Source organism: Haliaeetus albicilla, chromosome 27 (genome assembly GCF_947461875.1).
Source record: "Haliaeetus albicilla chromosome 27, bHalAlb1.1, whole genome shotgun sequence".
Taxonomy (NCBI): Eukaryota; Metazoa; Chordata; class Aves; order Accipitriformes; family Accipitridae; genus Haliaeetus; species Haliaeetus albicilla.
This window is the reverse complement of record NC_091509.1, coordinates 22,866,326-22,886,390: the sequence shown is the minus strand read 5'-3', so window position 1 is coordinate 22,886,390 and position 20,065 is coordinate 22,866,326. Positions and strand designations below refer to the sequence as shown.

Here is a 20,065-nt window from a genome sequence, read left to right as displayed (position 1 = left end):
GTGGAAGATCCAACTTACCCAATTTGAGAAAAGCAGGACTGATGCAGACGCTCGCCTGGACAGGCTTTCAACCCTCCCCTTCAATATTGTATCTAAGGCCACCCCTTCCATAGACAGCAGCCATATTCTTTGGAGAACTTTATTAAAATATATCCAAGAAGTAATCAAACATTTTCTAATGAGTCAGGAGAGAACTGAACTGAGAAAAACACCTGTACAGATGACAGTGGTGTAAGTTTTTGTTTACATGCTTTATTTCAACATTTCACAGTTTAGTCATTGTCTACAAAAATATATTTCTGAAACTCTGAGTCCTCTATAAAAAAAGCTGGTCAGCAGCAGTGACCCTGACAAACAGAATGTACCTTGGGACAGTGTGAGCACCTCCTGTAAGCAGATTAGTGCAGCTAGGGCACTCCTGCCTCACCCTGGGAGACTTCTGTTCTTTGGGATTAAAGCTCTGCACTAGCTCTGAAGGAAGGCATTCAAAAAAAAAAAAAATCCTTCTACTTCTGCATACTGCACTAGACTTGGGAGGGGGAGCTGCAAGTCAGTGTGTCACACAGGAGAGAGTGCTAACAAAGGACCTGGCACTCGGGATGGAGAAGACCACAGGGTACTTTAGTACTGGTAAATTTTCCTTTGGGCTATCTGTTCAGAACAGCCTTTGTCTGGTGATAATAGGTTCAGTCTACAAGCAGAGGTGCAAATGGCATACAAGCAGAGTAATCCTATAAGCACAAAGAGAGTTCTTCTTTGAGGTCATGATAAGGGTTCTGTTCATTTTTACCTCAACATTTTCTGCTGTGGCTTTAATCAAGAGGAACATTGCCTTCATATCCAATCACAAGCCTACATAGTGTTGGATAGAACAGAGCCACTATCAATGCTGTTGGCTTCTACTCCTTAGTACCCATAACTGGAAATATTTCTTATAACATCAATTATTTAATTCCTGTGCTTACTAGTCACCAGTATACCTAGGCACCCAAAATAAGAATTAAGAAACTCAAATGTCCCCCAAATGAGATCTTTCCACTCTTCCTCTGCTCAGTTATTTGACTGGTTTATAGCGATACTTACAGTTAAGAAGAAAAAAAATTGCTGCCTCTTTTAAAAAAATAAATCTATCTTACATTGTGCTCTAGAAGAGACAAGGTCAATGTACTCTGATCCTCTGTATTCACAAAGCTCCTAACTAGAAGCCCCTTACCACAAAATAATCTCAGACCTGAACCTCTAAAAGCAGGGCAGGAATTTTCAGCAGCAAATAAGGAAGGAGTAGTTACTGACAGACTACTTCCCATATGTGGTAATAGACAGATGAGCGCTCAGTCCCTGAAAACTTTTCCCCATCTGCCTGACAGAACAACAGCTTTCTGAGCTAGTAGGTTGTAAAACTTAGATTCCTTAGAGATTAGAGAACTCGGGAAAGAGCTGCTGGTTTTTTTAGGTACGGCTGCAATCAACATGCTTCTGAGCTCTAGGCTTCTGTTCAGAAGTTCTGTAACTTGTGCCTACCACCAGTCCCAGTCTGAGCTGCTAAACCTGAGCAGGCAAGGAGGTATATGAATTTTAAGTAGAGTCAGCATCATCCATGAAAACAAAAGCCAAGAACCTTCACCAAGACAAATACCTTATTAAAAAAGACACTCAGCACTAGAGAACTAATATCATCTCACTAATGCTAAACAGTTAAAGTGTAAAATCTGTAAGAAAACAGCTGAAGTTTACTTCTTGCCTATTTTCCTTTCTTGAATTGCTGGGGGGGGGGGGGTTAGAGGAGAAAGGAATGAGTCACTTCGCTGTATCAGTAGTAAGCCATCATATGAAGGCAGTATTGGAGAAAAAAACAGGAAAAAAATCTGAAAACTTAGTGACTCCAAAAGCTTTCCTCAGCTTCCCAAACTGTAAACAGCCTAAACAGAGGATTTTGTCCAGGCGTATTTCCAGTCTGCTCCCAGTTGTTCAGCTTCCAGTCACAGACACACAACAGAGCGAATAATCAAGGGAGGCAGACAAACCCACGCATAGGGTATGCCTCCCATATAGCACCTACTTTCATATACCCACACAACATGAACAAATCAATCAGGAATTGGTACATCTTGTGCATGTAAAGGCTTTAACTGAAGTGTAACAAGTTGAAATTAAAGGAAGATTTGGAATTAAGAAAAATCTTCTCCTGTGGAACCTGTTTTGCTGAAGACTCCATACCCCTCAAAGAAGCAATTCATATTCAATCATTTGGGAAATGGCGAAAGACTTGAGCGCAACAATCCTGCCTTGGATTCAGATGACAAGCTAAGAGTGCTCTTTCTCCTTTAGTATCACAAAGCTTATTCATGTAAAAAACCACTGTCTTGCCCTGCCCACTATTGGAGATGCAGTATATGCTAGCAAAGCTGAAGTAATTTGGTCAACTGTTAAAAGCTGCCTTCTCCATCAGCACAGAGACAAGTGGTATGTTACTTCTAGTTGATGCAGTTATGCAAAAAAAAAAAAAACAAACCACCACAAACCCCAAAACAAACCTACAGCACAAAGCTTAGAATTCTAACGACAGATACCTTATGGATAAACACTGCCGTTAGACTGTGAGGTACATGTGTGTGTGAGGAACCAGCAACTGCAGCTGTGAGTTATTGCTACTTGCTGTCTCCCAGTGCAAGTTTTTTCCCATTTCTGCATTCTCTTGCCTTCTCTGAGTTCCACAGACTCCAGGGTGAACTATTCTGAAGCCTCACAAACACAGTGGCCACCAGAACACATTTGATGACATTTTAATCCCTTCCAAAGTATTTACAAGGCTGGTTTTGAGACTGTTACTTTTAACTTCAGGCCTAGTACTGCATAGACAAAATTTTGTATGGTCAAGAATTAGCAATGCCTGTGCTATGTCTGTTCTCACAGGAAACCTTAATTAAAACAAGCAAAGTAATACACAGAGCTGAGCCTAGGCCGCATTCTACCAAGGGCATAATAAAGACAATAGTCACAACTTCTCCAATTCACTAATATTTTTCTAATATTCCCATGGCTACACTGAGAGGTTCAGCCAAATTAAATTTAAGCTACAAGTCACAACTGAAAAGTGTGCACTGAAGTCTGGTGTTACAAACACTGAGGGCCATCCCTGATCAGGCAGCTCCACTTCTGTTTTCAAGCGCACAAGGACAATTCCCCATCACAGACAACCAAGGCAGATATATGGGAAAACTCATTCATTAAAATAAGTATTTCCAAGGGGAGGCAAGGTCACTGCTGCACTGCCCCAGAGGAGAAAACGATTCACTGAGAGATTAAAACTAAAGGGTTACAAAATAAAGGCAAGAGCTAAAGTTTGCCGGTAATGAAATGCATTCTCCCATCCTGTACGAACAGGAAACAGTCTCTGTAGGGTGTTAAAGAAGGTCCTAGGAGGAGATAGCCTCCTGCTTTTTTCTGCTGCCAGAAGAGAGGAGAGGAAGATGCTGCTATTGGTCAGCAGGTATCTCTCTGTCTGCATCCAGTTTGCTCGTCTCTCCTGGGGAAGGGGTACGCGGTGCAGAGTGAGAAACAGGAGGGATCCCATGAGCTACAATCCCTTCCACTACTGGTGGTTCTGGTAGCCCAGGGGCGGGTACTCCCACTACTCCCGGAGGAAACCTAAAACCAATAGAAACATAGACATTACAAGCTTGTCCAACAGAGTTACAGAAGGGGAAAGAAGCTGTGCCCCCAGGCACCTGCTGAATACAAATCCCTCTTTTTATCAGAAATGCTCCAAGATAGAACACAGGGAAAGCCTCCAGAGCTGAAGAGTAGCAGTTACATCCCAATACGAAATGACACCTGTTCTCAGACAGGCAGAGATAGTCTCAGGTCACATAGTGAGTATTGGGAAAACAGGTACAACGTTTATCTCCAGTGGACAACAGTGTGAGGCACTCTATGAAGGTACCCTGAAGGGCTGCAAATTCCCTCCCCATCAGCAGGAGGAGTGCAAGCTGTCAGTTATTCTTCACTGGGTTCTAAGATAGAAAAAGTAAGGAACTGAACTAATAAACCAGCTAGACCTAAGATGAAAAACAGGAGAGCAATCTCATGAATTGCTAATGAACTATTCTACCATTACTTCCATTCTGCCTCCCTGGGCCTTCTCCATAAATATATCTTAGCCTCTATAGATCTCGCAGATGAGGATGTATTTCCTACTTTGCAGATGGGAGAAAAACAGAAGGGAAGCAACCTGCCCAATCACTTGGCAGGTCTGTAACAGACAAATAAACTGAAATACACCCTATCTAGGCCACTACCCAAATCCACTGGAGAATGTCTCTTTACTAGTCCATATTTAGGCTACAGATAAGAACCATGCTTTGTTTATACAGCCCTAATGATATGCACAACTTCTAAATGTTAAGATCCAGACCTCTTTTCAGGCACCCAGTAGGCTTTCTTATATTAAGACACCTCTAGGGCAGGTCTTGCAAGGATTTGGAAAAATTAACCACTATGCAGCTGCAACTAAAAATGACCAAGTTAATGTTAAATCCTAGTACAGCTTCAGAAGTGCTGCTGTTAAGTTTCTGGAAAGAGCTCATATACAGAGTATATAGGAACAGAAACACACCTGCTTGCGGGTATAAGCAGCTTTCAAATCCAAAGAGGGATGTTGGCCTACTTCAGTAGGAAGATATGCTTGGAAGCAGTCAACTTTAACAACCTGCATATCTCACCTGTAAGCTGCAGCTCCATTGAGTTCTGGGTGGACAGTTGCAGGATCAATACTGGACCACTGAGCTGCTAACAGCAAGTACTCCTTATTAACACAGTTCCTCAAAGCATCAGGTATGTGACCTGCAAGAGCACCAAGAATGACAAAAAAAACAGGACACAAATAGGAGAGGCTCATTCCCTGAAGCATTTACAAAGGAAAGTAGAAAGGAAATGTGCAACATCTTTTCCATCTACCTCCACAGGATAACACTGGGCAGGGAAGGCTCTCCTCTGAACAACTGGTCTCTGGAAAAGACAAGAAACTGATCCTTCCTTCCCACTCCTGTGATCTTGTGGAAATGCTTGGCCACAACTGCAATTGCCAAGCCGCACCTTTCCCAAGACACAATATGTACTACTCCAGAAAAAAGGTGTACAGTATAACTGTCAAAGGAATTATTGCAAAGGATGTGGAAGATGTACTAGGTACAAGGCTTTCCCACAGAGGGAAAGTGCCACTCCAGCATTAGGTACAAGATTCTCAGAAGACAAAGACACAATTATCAACTTAGGCTCCAGTTCCAGAAACCAGTTACTGAGTCTAAGTTTTCAGAACAATCAGCATAATCCTTGCAGTGAACTAACAAAAGAATACTAATTCAGCAGCAGCTAATTCAGAGCACACAGTCCTCCTCATTACCTGTAATAGCTCTGCGGATCTCTTTAGCTGCATCTTCTCTGGATTCAATGGAAGCCTGCTCACTGTACCAGGCAGTGTGAGGGGTGCAGATCACATTGGGTGCATCTTTTAAGGGCCCCTGAGCAAAGCTATGGGGGAGAGGAAAAAAGAAAAAAAAAAAGAAAAAGAAAAAGAAAAAAAAAGAAAAAGAAAAAAAAAGAGAGAGAAGAGTGGTTTGTCTCCAGAAGCGATAACCCCATGTGTCCCCTCGGGTACCACTGTAACTCAAATTTAACAAAAAACCTAAAAGAATCATCCAGCATAGGTGAGTCACAGGATAGCAGCAAGCATGCAGTTGCAACATTACCTGAAAGGCTCAGACTCATGCACGTCCAATGCTGTTCCTCTGATTCTCCCCTCTTTCAAGGCTTGCGCTAAGGCTTTCTCATCTACCAGTCCTCCCCGGGCTGTGTTCACTAAGAAGCAGCCCTGGCGCATCTGGAAGAAGAAAAACATTAAGTGGGTTGAGAATGAGACTTTTCATGGAAGCTAAGCGAATCTTGGGAAGTCTACTGGAAATGAGCAGGAGCCTGCAGTGATTAGATGAGGCCTGGACGAACTAGGAGTGCTCTCACTGCAAAGCTAACCACAGGGGAAATGCCTGCAAGCAATGCTTGAGAAATTTGCTTTAAAAATGAACAAACAAAACCACAAGACAACAAGGGCAAAAGTGGAACTCTCAAGTTCTGCACTCCATATTCATCCTACTACATTAAAAAAGAAAGAGGACATGAATCAAGTATCCAGCTATACAAAACTGGACTACAACGTCCAGAAGTCTCTCATGAAAGCGCTGAAAAGCATTCACAGTCTAGTGGAGTAGAGCCCGAGACTGACTTTGCAGTGGGCTTGGGCAGAGAGGCTTTGGCAGAGCTGTGTAAAGACACTTACACAGTCCCAGCCACACCACATCTAGCTCTAACCAGCAGAGTCAATTATGCATTTTAAAGGTAATTTGAAATTACTGAATCACCAAAAACATTCCTTCTAAATGAAATTACTTGGCAAAAAGAGCCAATCCTATTCTTAACATGAAATTCTATACAGCACAAAGCACAGGCACCCGGATCCACACGCTCCCAGCCTCCAAAGGCAGCAGGAGGCACACGACAGAGGCAGCAGGATTCACACGCTCTCAGCCTCTGTGAAAGCAGCAGTTTCTGTTTGCATTCATTTCCACAGTTCTCTGTGGGGGAAATCAAGCTCCTGCTGCACCTGTTTAATAGTGAAGTCATTGATGAGGTGATGGTTATGTTCATTCAGGCTGCAGTGCAATGTGATGCAATCGCTGTGCATTAGTAGATCCTGCAGGGTTCCTACTCGTTGTAAACCCAAGGATCGCTCCACTCCATCCGGCAGATAGGGATCATAGAAAATCACGTTGAAGCCAAAGGACTTGGCTCGCAGAGCCACTGCCTGTCCAACTCGGCCTTCACAAAAGAAAACCCACAATCATCAAGGAAAGGTAAAACAAACTTTAAAGACAAGATACTGGGGTAGACTGGGAGCCTACACTGGAGTCTACTGCCAGGGCCCAAGGTACTGCAGCCCTGGAAACCCCTAGGATTGCCACAGGGATCCAGAGGAGGCTATTCAGCGCTGATCCCATGTGGCTAATTCTAGTCCTTCCCCATGCAATAGCCAGAGCTTAGCCTAGAAGGAGCTCTGTTTTTCAGATCAAATCTGGACCCTGAGTCAGAGGCAGTAGTAATCTGATTACAAGAACTTGGAGAAGGAATTGGTAGCTTTCAGGTGGCTTTGTTACTGATACAGAGCCTAGCGCACAGGGAAACAGTCACCGAGAAGAGCTGTCTGAATGTTCCAATTCTTCTAGCCATTTGAATATGAAAAAAATCCCCAATCCCATGACATAAACCCAACTCTTGAAGATATCCAGCATCACAGAATAGGGCACTAGCATTCCTTATGAGTCAGTGTGTTTCACAATGAACAGCTGTAAAATTATCACTTTTTTCAGTCTGTAACTATTAGGTTCCCAAAAACTTTCACAGTTCACTTTTCAATCTAACAGTTCCCATCACTTACCTAGTCCAATGATGCCCAAAGTCTCCCCACGGATACGCACAGCGCCTCCAGCCACCTCTCGAATCTGTTCTACACTTGAGGCTCGATTCCCTTCCCGCATAGCCTGATGCAGCCAAGTAACACGGCGATAGAGGTTCAAGATGTGGCAGAGGGTGGAGTCAGCAGTCTCCTCTACTGAGGAGGAAGGGATGTTGCAAACGGCAATGCCTACAAAGCCACAGAGGTCATATAAGATTTCTAGCATCACAACACTAAACCAACATAGAGCTCTTCAGGCATAAGTGCTGAAAGATAATGCAGTGCTCCGGAACTACTGCCAAGAAACACAGAATTCATTTCAGAAGCTCATTCTACAGCAACACAGATGCGACCAGCCAGCTTTTTAACCCCAAGGAAACACCCTTCCTTCCTTAAAAATATTCATTTGATTGACACGCTTACCAGAAAAAAAGCCCCATAGACTGAAATGAGAAAACTAGGTCATACAAGTGATGCAAGAAACTGTTTTAGAAGATCTGCATCCAAAAGGATGCACTTGTTCCAGAGATACTCCTGACAGATTAACTGTCAGACTGTAGAAGAATTAAGACAGATGGTTGAGCTCTTTCATGCCTCACAGTCCAGATGCTCACTGCAGGCATCAGCTTTCCTAGGAGCAACAATAAGTAACTAACTCATTAAATGCAGAGAGAAGCCACAGGAGTCTCTCTAAATCCATTTTAAGTTACACTTAAAAATAACAACACATAACACTCCCACTCTAGAATAACATACAGCCACCAGGGACCATAAAGCCCATGGCTAGAGCTATCAGGTAAATTACTAATGCAAACATAGTTAAAGTCCTGGAAGCACAAATTACTGTCAGGAAAGGGAAAGATGATGGAACACTGTAGCAAAATCTGGTCATTTCTGAGCAGTCTGTTTAAAAAAAAAAACCAAAACCCAAAAATCCCGAAGGGGCAGGGGGGCTGGCAACATACCACTTCACTGCTGCTATCCTTCATTCAACAAACCAGCCAAGACATAAAAATAACTAGACAAAAAAATGGTCTCTTCCCAAACATAACCCTAGCCACTTGCCAAACCAAGGAAACTATTCCTCCTCAAAAGTCCACCGCCTATCTAAAAACTAGGAATAAAATCTAGGCAGTGGTTGAAGGCACATAAAATTCAGCAATGCATCACTCTTTTGTAAGCCTGTTACAGAGAAGACATTTGACTAAACTCAGAACATGCCCTCCCAAAGGAACTAGGAGAGCAATGGCCACAGGCAGGCTCCGATATCCGACTCGTTTTCTCTATCAAATCCTTTGCAACTGTGCCATAATGCCACGCAGATGACCTGGAGAACATGAGAAGGGGAAATAGGGAGACCTAACTTCTTTTAATCTCCCTGGTTACCATCTCATTCAACTTCAGACAAGCCACAAGTATTCATCTCTTACACAGCTAGAAACAAATTTCTGTTTACATGCAATATTATGCCTAAATGTAAGAAAACGCAAATACACACAACAGTCATTTGGTCTGATTTGAAGAACTGGAACACATAAGGAACAGGATCTTACCTCAGAATGAATTAAAGAGTCTGGCTAAGAATGAAAATAGTCATTATTTGTCCATAAAAAAGCAAATCTGTCCACGCATAAAGGTCATCATACTATTTCTCCAAAGCAAAAGTGGCAAGCAGCAGTCTGATGGTGAAAGAACTTTGACCCATTTCTCCTTGGGTTAATGAGTGTGGAGTGGGGGGAAAGGGAAAGCTTTGAACCTGAATGAATCAAAGATAGGGATGGTGACTTTAAACAGTGAACCCTAAGACTAGATTACGTTCCAAACTCAGCCCAAAAATGTAATGGCTGGATGAGAGCCAAAGGCCTTGCCAGGAACTCCAGAGACTATCCAGGTGAATCATTCAGATGAGAAGACTCTTTAGACCTAATTCAAGCACTAGACAAACATGCACTCTTCATTTATTTGCAATTCATCTCTTCTTACAGATCTGGAAATCGTAATGACTATTTCAATAAATACTTGCATTTCATTTAAGCTTAATCTGATCTGCGTTACATTAAGGAAGATCTCAACTCACTGACATAAACCTACAAAAGAAGGGGCAGGGTGCTTAGATGATCTACCTCACCTAGGAGACTACAAGGTCCAAAAGTGTCACTGCCATACGTTTACTAGATAGCAGCTTTTTGTCACCTGATCCAGACACTCTTCACATGCCTAGAGCTCTTAAGGGATCAGTAATGAAATGTTGAATCAGAACCTACCTGCTTATAAAAAATTAACAGGAAAACTCACTTATCAAGCATTTACAGTAAGTTTATCCTGCATCAGCATTTGCAGGCTGCTTTCAAGACTGAATCAGAGTTTGCTCAATTCTTCCTCACAAACAACCCAAAGCCGCCTCACCAAAAGTTACCTAGACACCGTATTCAGGTTTCTGAATCCCAAACGACAGCAGAAACACTGACATCCATGGCAGAGCAATCTGAGAACTGAGAATCTTTCCTTCAGGCCACCTACCAACTCTGATATTGGTCAGCTTCCTAAAGACGCCCAATACTAAGCAGCTCCAAATCTTTCTACATAAAGGGTTTTAAACGCACTCCGCTATAAAACAGAAAACCATGTGCAGTGTTCCACTTCACATTCAGTTCTGATCGCGACAGAGCCCTAATGGTGTCGTCATACCTAATTCCGCAGCAGATTTGATGTCAACATTGTCATAGCCACTGCCAATACGCACAATGACCCTGAGGGCTTTGAATTTCTCCAGATCCTGGCGAGAAAGGGTAATGGTGTGATACATCAGAGCTCCTACTGCCTCATTCAGCACCTACAACGAAAACCAGTCCAAATCAATCTCTGCTTTGGTTACTCTAAGAGGCAGAGCTCTTCGTCTGAACACTTGCACATTTTCTTGCCCACCTTTTCATGGATTTCCTGAGTTGACTGAGCATCACAAAATGCCACTGTGGCAACATCCTTCAAGATGGGCATCTCCACAGTGCAATCTCGTCCATCCAGGAGTGCAACCAGTGGCCGTGCTGGCATTGGCCCATTCACAATAGGAGGCCGTATACCTATTAAGAAAGTCAGCAGGAACAATTACATGAGAGACAAGAATTCTGGAACCCTCATTCGCTAGTCCAACAAGTCACTAGTTCTGTTAGAATTCTACAGTATTTCAGAAGGGATTAGTCAAAGCAAAAGAAATAAAGAAGAAACACAGGGAGACGAAGCTAGAAAAACAAACCCCTCTGCCACCACTGTATAAAGAAAAACAAAACATGTTTCATCAATAATGAGATAATAGAGGTAGTCTACTCAGGAGCACTCTAAGCTCCTGAAACTAGTTCTAAAGCCTCTTCAGGCCTACTCCCCGTTAACCTGTGCACCCCTCCTGCCGCAGCACGCCAAGACACTAAGCCTGCTTCTTTCTGGAGCGAGCAGAAGAACGTGTAGGTTCACGGGGCCTCTGACAGTCCTTGGCAGCCACCCCTTTCCCGGCGGACGAGGCACCGACGCCCCCCCACCGGCCCCCGCAGCAGGGCCGCAGGCAGCGTGTGGCAGGAGGGCTGGGCAGAAGCCTAACCGCAGGCGGCCGGGCCCGGACAGGCTGCCGGCAGCTCTGCCCGCCGCCGGCCAGAGGGGCACCCCGGCTGCCCCGGGAGAGCAGCGGCTGGGCCCGGCTCCCCCCCGCCACCGCCCTGCCGGGGGACGCCCAGCCCCACCTCACCTTCGCAGATCCGGTCCAGCCGCTGCCGCTTAACTTTGTGCCGGTCCATGGGCCGCGCCGGGCCGCGCCGCCCCTCAGCGCTGCGGAGGGACACCCCGTCACTCGCCGCCGTCTGCTCCCGCCGCCCGCGCAGACGCGCCCGCCGCCGGCTGCCGGGAGGAAGCGGAAGGGCCGGGCCGCAGCCCCGCGCCGAGCGGCCCAGCCGCCACAGAGGCGCCGCAGCTCGGGGCGCCGCTCGCTTCCGCTTCCGGCCCGCGCCCGCCGCCGCCGCCCGCCCCACAAACCTTTGCGGTGAGAGGGCGAGCGAGGCCCAGCGGCGGCGGGGCGGGGGCGAGCCGGGCGCTGCCGCCGCTCCGCGGCCTCTCGGTCCTCCCGCGGGCCGCCGGGCCCTAGCTGTCCTCGGTCATAGCCGGCTCTGGGCCGTCCGGGTCCTGCGGCAGCGCCGCGGGCTGCCGGCCCGGCCGGGGAGCCGCCGTCCTCCCGACGGCCCACCGGGCGACGAGGGAGCGACGAGCAGGGGCGAGCGCCGCGGCCACTCCGCCCGCCCCCCGCGCCGGGCGGGCCCTGCGCGGCGTCCGCGGCACCGCCCGCGGGGAGGGGCTGCGCGGCCCGGGCCCGCCCCGCCTTCAGGCCTGGCGAGGCCGGCCGGCCGGCCCTGGTGGGACCTCCGTGCTGGGTAGGGAGAGGACTATGGCTGCCGGGAGACGTTGCTCCGAGCCCCGGCTGCGCGGGAAACGGGTTGCGGTGGTCTTCACCCGCCGAGATCCTTACGGCCAACCGGAATGCTCACAGGAGCGGGAGAAACTACACGGCTTCGGCAACGACCAGCCGAGCAGGTGCCGGAGACGTGGCTCCTATCCTGCTCTGCACTGGGGGCATCTTTTTCTCTGCCTCTGTCGTGCTTTTAGAGGCAGGAGCCCAAGCCCTTCACCTGGGAAGACGGCGAGCGCAGCTAGACTACCCTGTTGCTTCTGCCCCTTTAGCCCTCCACCGCCACCTCATATGGGTCATTGTGTACAAGTCGAGCGGGGGCCTGTGGCATGTGCTTTTGGGTGCCCATCAAGGTCGCTGGTATCTCGGCACTTCTGGCGTGGAGGCACATAAACTCTCTTGGAAGGGCAAGAATGAAAAGCAACAACGAGAAGCAGCAGTCCAGTGTGTAAAGATCTGAGATGTCTCCAGTTCTCAGAAACTTGATGACAGGCAATTCCCAGCATAGGCCCAGGCTAAAGAAAGGGGGACTGTTTGTTACCACCTTGTGCGTGCAGAAAAGAGACACTTGGACAAAGCTGAGAAGATGGGCTTTTTGGGCCTGGCTCAGCTCTGCCTCTGCAGCACCTCTTGGAAAGGGGAACTAAAGTCTTATCCAAAGTAAAAGAGTCCTCAGCAGATGCCTGAGATGCAAGTTTGCCGTTCGGAGAGCACCGTCTTGGCTGCAGGGAGCTGACTGGGAAGGGTGGTGACAAAAGCCTGCATTGCCTGGAAGGTGGATCCTGGGATATAGCTTCAGGTCTTCCCAGGAAGCTCTCTCTGCGCAGGACAAAACAGGGAGCCATTCAAGACAGCTCAACTTCTGTCTTGCCACCTTTGCAGCCATATCTCCCACACTTGTCCCATTGTCCTGTGAGTGGATCATCACTACAGTACCCTCTCCAGCATCTCTGCATCCCATCTAGTAATATCCTGTACTTACCTTGTCACTGAGTGCATCATGCTGACTGCCTTTCTTGGAGGAAGGTTTGACTCCAAGTGAGTGCAGACTGACATCACAGTTCAGGTCCCTTAGCTCGTCACCACAATTGCTCACGCTTCATGTAGAAATGAGCTGCACAGTATCACAAAGCAGGCTAATTTTCTAGCTCACCAGCTACCCCCACAACAGTCTCCATTACTACTGTTACCCAATGCCCACAAAGAGCCGGAGCTGGTTATTTCTAGACATAGGTCCCAGAATCTGTCTTGCTTGCACAGATTGCCCTAAACAGAGACCGTTTCTTTCTGACCAAGCAAGAAAGGATGCAGTCATTGTGAGATAGGTGGGGCAGCAAAGGACATTATACAAATGGAGCAAGCCTCAGGAGGTGGCACAAAGCAAGGGAGGACACAGACAGGACAAGCCTTCCTCACTCCAGCCCACATTCTGGATACCCCAGACTTACTGGCTTTTCCCTTAGCAGAGCATTAATATATGCCAGTTAGACTTTGGAGGTGAAAGAGGAGATGCGATCACCTCCTTCACTACCCTTTTTCCTCAAAAAAGAAACTGCGCACAAAGAACTTTACTAAGTCTGTACACAAGTCTGAATGCACCAAACCGAAGTGCAGCAGATGCCATAGTCAGTGCCCAGCTCCCAGAATTCACAAGGACTTGCTGCTGCACCATCAGTTCTTAAAGAAGCCTATTTCAGCAACATACTGAAAAGCTGATGGTCTCGGTTGCCTACTAACATCACCAAACCCTCAGCTGAACAAATACGGGCAAGCTGCAGTTCTGCGTATGGGTGACAGAGATGAGGGCATAGGACATGCATGCCTGTGCTGTGGAAAGACAGGAGCAACCTTAAAGAACTGTCATAGCAAATAGTCCAGCTGCTAATTTTGATGCCACAGAGAAGCCAAAATCACGTATGGTGGGGCAAGGAGAGTTAAGACTAGACATATGGTGAAACAGTCTGGGGACAAGAGAAACAAGAGGAAAGTCTCAGTCTTGTGCTTCCTAGAGCCAGAAAAGTGTCTGAGCATTTCTCCCTACTCCATAAACTTAGACACTCACTTTGCAAACTGACCTCTGATCAAATCCATTCCATGTTTGTATTGACCTCATTTCTGATAACTATTTAAACCAGTTAAAAAACAAACAAACAAACAAACCACAAACAAACCAACAACAACAAAAAAGCCCACCAGAAAAGAGTTGGGGGTGGGAAGAGACCGATGTGGGTACAACAGGTAAAATCCATCCAGAAAAATTAACAGTTGCGAGTTGGAGGAACTGCCATCACAGGCCACATCTGGGTGATCAGGGAAAGGCTGTGGAGGGAAACAGAATCACCACATCTCAGGAAGGACCAAAACCCTTGCACCAACCCACACAGTAGTGATGGCCAGCTCCAGAAACCCTAAGCAGTGAAGCATGCCACAATGATGGTCACCATAGTCCCCTGTGGAAGAGCAGATTTCTGCTCCACTTAGGACTTGCTCAAGTCAGTCTTCTAACTAGAAAGCAAGCCTCTAGTCTACAAGTAGTCTTCTAGTCAGTAAACCAGCTCCCGTCCAACAAGCAAGCTTTTTCCCTCTCCCGTGATCTCCATGATGGAGCTGGGGAAGAAAATTAAAATGGATGACTACCAGTATATCATGTATATCCATCATTCATTTGCCGCCTCCACTCTGGGCACTGCCACTCCAACTTCTTCTGCCTGTAGAAACAGTACAGCAAAACAGCCTATTTTATACCTTCCTCCCACATCATCCCCTAATGCCCAGGGACCCATCTTGACATGTCATGACTGTACCTTCCACAGATACCAGATCATATACCTTTCCTCATTAAAGCACAGCAAGCACAAGCAAGAGTAAGTTCAGAAAATGAGAAAATTTAAATCCACAGAATCAGCATGGTCAGTACTGAGTAAAGTGTCTGCTCCTGCCCCCCTTGCAGCTCTTACTGTTTACTGTGTTCCCTGGAAACTCCATGGAGTATTTGGGAGAGTCTGATCAAAAGAGGCACATCCCTTGCTGTGCCTGACCACAATGTAAGACAACATACACATTTGCTGACTACAGCCAGGTTCAACACAAGATCCAGCTTTGCCTCTCTAAAAGCCTCAAAATCGTGAGTTGTTTTTGCCCTCCTTCCCAGCCAATGTAGAGAAAAATCTTAATTAACTAAACGGATCCTGTACCACATCCTAGAGTCTGTTAATTTTAGGATCAGAGCAGGTGAGGAAGAAAATGAGAATCCACTACATAAATTAGGACAAGCACAGGGGAAGTAACGTCACTAAGCAAGTGCTGCACAGTTTATTGAAGAACAAATTCAAACCATTTATTATACAAACATTCCCGCTACCTGATCTGAAGTTCATACAATTGCTCTACTTTCACATGGCCCTTTTCTTCCATAGCTCCAAATTCCATTCAGATATACCACTGTATGTTTAACAAATCTGTGTGCCTTTCTCCTGCTGTGCATTGGGGTTTGGTGAGCAAAAGGCAATGTGGTGATAATGGGAACTGTGAGCTGGTGACTAGGGCAGTTAAACAATAACAAGGTAAGAATGTTCGGCAAAGATACAGACCACCAAAGCGTAGAAAGTGCTTAGAAAAATGCGATATTTTTAGGCTCACTGGGTCTGATGACCCTTAAATATCTCAGGGTATTTCATGAACTGGTTGAAATAATGACAGATTCATGAAGGGTGAGTCAGATACCAGGAGCGTGAAAGAGGCCAAAACCTGCCTATGTGGAAAGAAACAAGAAGATAGGCTAAGGATTATGAACCAATGGATTTGCCCGTAATTTAAAAAATAATAATGTGGTGCATGTAAATTGTTTGTAGAAATCAGTAAGACTACTACTCATTTCCAACACAGTTTGTCAAGAATTAATCTATTTTCTCTTTCAAAGTAACAGCCCTCATAGATAAGGGAGAAGCAGAAAAGATCACCTGTCTTGACTCTAGCAAGCCTTCTGAAGCTGCTTTGTGTGATATCGTAGTCAAGCTAGGGAATCATGACTTAAATTAAACTACTATAAAGGTCTTTGTAATTAATACTACTCAGCTGCAAGCTGCTGGGTATCATTATGTACCCTGTCTTTTAGGCTTCCCAAGGCATCTGCTGCTGAACATCGTCCATAAGGATGAACTACAGTCAATGCTTAAGACATAAGCTATCCAGAGATATTGGGAGCGCGCATAAACTAGGGAGAATTCAAATAAGAACATGTTAAACAAACAAAAACAATAAAGGAAAGTGCTGAGAATGAAAACTATTTTACAGGTGCCTTCAGAACAGCATACTGGTTAGAAAGATTTTCTTTTGACCCAGGATGGTTGTTTTTATACAGAGTATCTCATGTTGACTGTTGTGGTTTAACCCCAGCCAGCAACTAAGCACCACGCAGCTGCTCACTCACACCCCCCCCACCCAGTGGGATGGGGGAGAAAATCAGGAAAAGCAGCAAAACTCATGGGTTGAGATAAGAACAGTTTAATAGAACAGAAAAGAAGAAACTAATAATGATAACACTAATAAAATGACAACAGCAATAATAAAAGGATTGGAATGTACAAATGATGCGCAGTGCAATTGCTCACCGCCCGCCGATCGACACCCAGGTAGTCCCCAAGCGGCGATTCCCCCCCCACACTCCCCAGTTCCTATACTAGATGGGGCATCGCATGGTATGGAATACCCTGTTGGCCAGTTTGTGTTAGCTGCCCTGGCTGTGTCCTGTGCCAACTTCTTGTGCCCCTCCAGCTTTCTCACTGGCTGGGCATGAGAAGCTGAAAAATCCTTGACTTTAGTCTAAACACTACTTAGCAACGACTGAAAACATCAGTGTTATCAACATTCTTGCATACTGAACACAAAACGTAGCACTGTACCAGCTACTAGGAAGACAGTTAACTCTATCCCAGCTGAAACCAGGACACTGACAACAGTAAAACTTCTGGTCTTCCTTGGGAGAGGATAGTCCTGAGGACCTCTACCTGTTCCCTCTAGCTCTATTTCTCTACAAGTACAGATCCTGACCCAAAGACCATTAAGTCAGTGGGTAGAGGTTTGCTACCTCCAGCAATTTCTGAAGGCTCCATAGCAGATAAACAATGACAGAAGAACTATTCTTCCCCCTCATCCCCCCCGCAAATGTCCATTTGCCAATGACGCAGAAAGCAAGCACAAGCATAGGTATTAAGCTATCCAATCACCTTCTGTAAGTGCATATGCACACTCACAACACTACAGAAGGCATTGAGAATGAGGAAAGCTGTGGAACAGCTCTGTACAAAAAGCAGTGAAATAGATGAAGACAGTTAATTAAGTGTGGAAAAGACAGTGAGGCAGGGTAGACAGAGTTCTATAGACTCTTGAATTGTTCGGAAAGAGCGAATGAAGAATGAGTACGAGTATGAAATGGAACTGGCAGGTTCCAAACAAGTGTGGAGCGAATACTTAAGATTCTCCCACCAGTTAGCTAAACAGTGGAACTCCTCGCTAGGGATGCAACAAGTTTACAATGATCAAAAAAACAATCTAAACCACCCCACCCACCCATCACTTTCACAAAAGCCCACTCAGGACTGCCGAACACCTCCAATTTGGGAAATCCTTGAGTGGCACATCACTGGAAACCAGGATCGCTGCTGGAAAGCCTTCCAGTCAGGTTTCCTTTGATTTCTCAGGCACCAGTTCCTGGTCACCATCAGAATACAGAGACTGACTTGTTCTGACTCGAGGGGACGAAGGGCATTTCAGTGTAAAGCAACAACTCTAACTGCTTACAGGTGAGAGTACTTCGAGTCACCACCACGATTTAGTAACTCGGATACAAACCAAACCGCTACGTTAACTTTCTGGTCATCCACGGCCGTTCCACGTCCGGTTCGGGACCGCGGCCCGTGCCGACGGGACCGCGCCGGCAGGCAGAAACCGAAGCCAGGCTAAGCGGAGGGTCAGAGGAGAGCGGCCCGCTGCTCCCGGCCGCCCGCCCTCCCCCCCCGCCACGGGGAGCAGAGAAGCGGAGCGACCGCCGGTCCGCCGGGTAGAGGAGGGGCCGGGGCCGCGAGAGGTTAGTAAGATGAGGTTAGTAGACAGCTTTCTATAAGGGAGGGCTACTCAAATTCTCCCTTTTGGCTGTTTGTATGGCCTTTCTGCCACACCAGTGGTTTGGCATGGGTTCTGAGGTTGTGTGTAATAAGAAAGAAAATTACCAAGGTAAAGAAACAGTGATGCTAATTGAGAGTTAATCTTCATACACAATAAGCTTGTATGTTCTGCTTTACAGCTAAGTTACCTGTCACCACAGAGCTCCTGACAATTAAAAAAGGCATGAAATGGGGGTGATGACAGTAGAGTTAAAAAAGCAAATACTGCTTTTCTGTTAGAATTGTTAGGTGCCAGAGTAAAATGAATTGCAGTCTACCATGTATGTTTTAACTTTCTCCTGCCCTATGAAGTAATACTTTTGAAGGCTATGATTCTCAGAAGATGCATCCATATTCATTTATCAGCTCTTATCTAACAAAACCCACCTGAGAGGAAGACAGCCTGAAGATCATGCTCTCTAGGAAAAGAGTGTCACCTTTTCTGCACATCCTCTGGAGATGGTAGAAGTAAACACAGCACTGTCCCTAGCAGTTTTCTAGACACCACTCTGTGCACGCTCGTCTACAAGGGCCAGGGTGACCGACAGTGCAGCCCTGCCGTGCACCCAGCGGGGCTCTGTCCAGGGCTTCTGGGCATGGTGTGAGGACGGGACCCACGAGGTGGCACTCCTGCAGCACCACCAGGGACCACAGCCACAGTCTGGCGCAGCCAACTGCTCTTCCAGCACACCTCTCTCCTAGGAAAAAGGGACTAGGACAGGCCTCTCCCGAGAGATGGCACAAACAGAAACCGCAGAGCCCTGCAGAATATCTAATGTTCCTGAGCCTTCTTAGGCCTGCATGAGGGGATTTTTTTTCGCCCCAGGGCATTAGGTGGGCTACAGACTCCAGTACAGTAGCCCCTGTGTATATGTGTTCATCAAGAAGTGATGGTGCTGTACTCCTTTGTGTTACTCTCAGCTATCCTGCCTCCCCAACCACGCAACCTACGACTGAGCAGGGTCCTGGGAATCTAGCTAGAACACATTCTGTTTTATTACAAATGATCTAGATCGTTGGGGTAAAAGAGGTGCATGGATGGTGCCCTAGCTATTGGCACAGCTTCCCTTCAGCATGAGTTAGTTAAAATAAATAAATAAAAAAACAAACAAACAACACCACAACAGTGTCTATATGGTGCTACTAAAAAAAAATAATAAAAAAAAATAATCAGACAGCTTTACCTATTTGGCTTGCACGCAAAATCTCAGAGGCAGGCCTCACCTTCTCACCTACTAGCCAAACAGCCTTAGTGTTCTGGAGCACAATTGCGTATGGCACGTGGAGTCTCCTTTTATATTTATGCTGACTGACCTTCACCTCTGTATAAAAACCTCAGTTAAAGCCTCTCTGAGCGCAGTGAGGTATCCTCCTGGACTGCCAACAGCATCTTCATGATAGCTCTTAAGGCAAGTACCTTGTTGGATGCTTAAAAAGAACAGGAGGGATAGAAGGGAAGAGAGGTTTTTTTCTGAGAACAAAGAAATTGGAAATCCTAGAAACCTTGTTGCCAGGGGCAGAACTAGTAGAGAAAGCCTTGTCCATCTGGACACAGCAGCTCTATGCTGTGGTACAAAGTCCTGCCATGTGGGAGCGGCCCGTACCTGGGTCTTTCCTGGTAGTCTCTAAAGCACCTAATGCTGCTGATAAGATGCAAAGTAAACAGCCCCTGTGCTGGTGCCCTGCCATGTGCCCATCTCTTTTACAACCAAAGAGGAGAAAATGTACAGAAGTGATTAAAATAAAAACCTACTGCAAGCACCTGGAGCCTGCTGCCTCCGGTTCGGTCTTCCACAGCACTGAAAGGTAGTGAAGGTGGCAGCAGGGTAGGACCACTGATTTTTGCTGCCTAATGTGCCTTGAAATCCCCTGTCTCCTGGCTTGAATGAATGGAAACCCAGTCCATTTCACTGCAGAAGGCAGCTGTAGGGCTGCTACTGAATCAAGGGGAAA

At 46.3% G+C, this 20,065-nt stretch overlaps 1 protein-coding gene across 2 annotated transcripts; it reads right to left on the bottom strand.

The window, feature by feature from the left end:
* Positions 1-123: 123 nt before the first annotated feature.
* On the bottom strand, positions 124-11,804 carry LOC104311591 (C-terminal-binding protein 2). Of its 2 annotated transcripts, XM_069772789.1 has the most exons (10): positions 11,525-11,804; positions 11,241-11,320; positions 10,430-10,584; positions 10,193-10,337; positions 7,487-7,693; positions 6,656-6,870; positions 5,748-5,878; positions 5,402-5,529; positions 4,722-4,842; positions 124-3,648 (listed from the first exon to the last, which is right to left on the bottom strand). In XM_069772789.1, exons 2-10 carry the CDS (start codon positions 11,287-11,289, stop codon positions 3,477-3,479), a joined length of 1,323 nt encoding a protein of 440 aa, XP_069628890.1. In that variant the 5' UTR covers positions 11,290-11,320; positions 11,525-11,804; the 3' UTR covers positions 124-3,476. The 2 variants fall into 2 exon arrangements, with proteins under 2 accessions (XP_069628890.1, XP_069628891.1); XM_069772790.1 differs by having other exon boundaries at positions 11,241-11,635.
* Between the last annotated feature and the right edge of the window lie 8,261 nt (positions 11,805-20,065).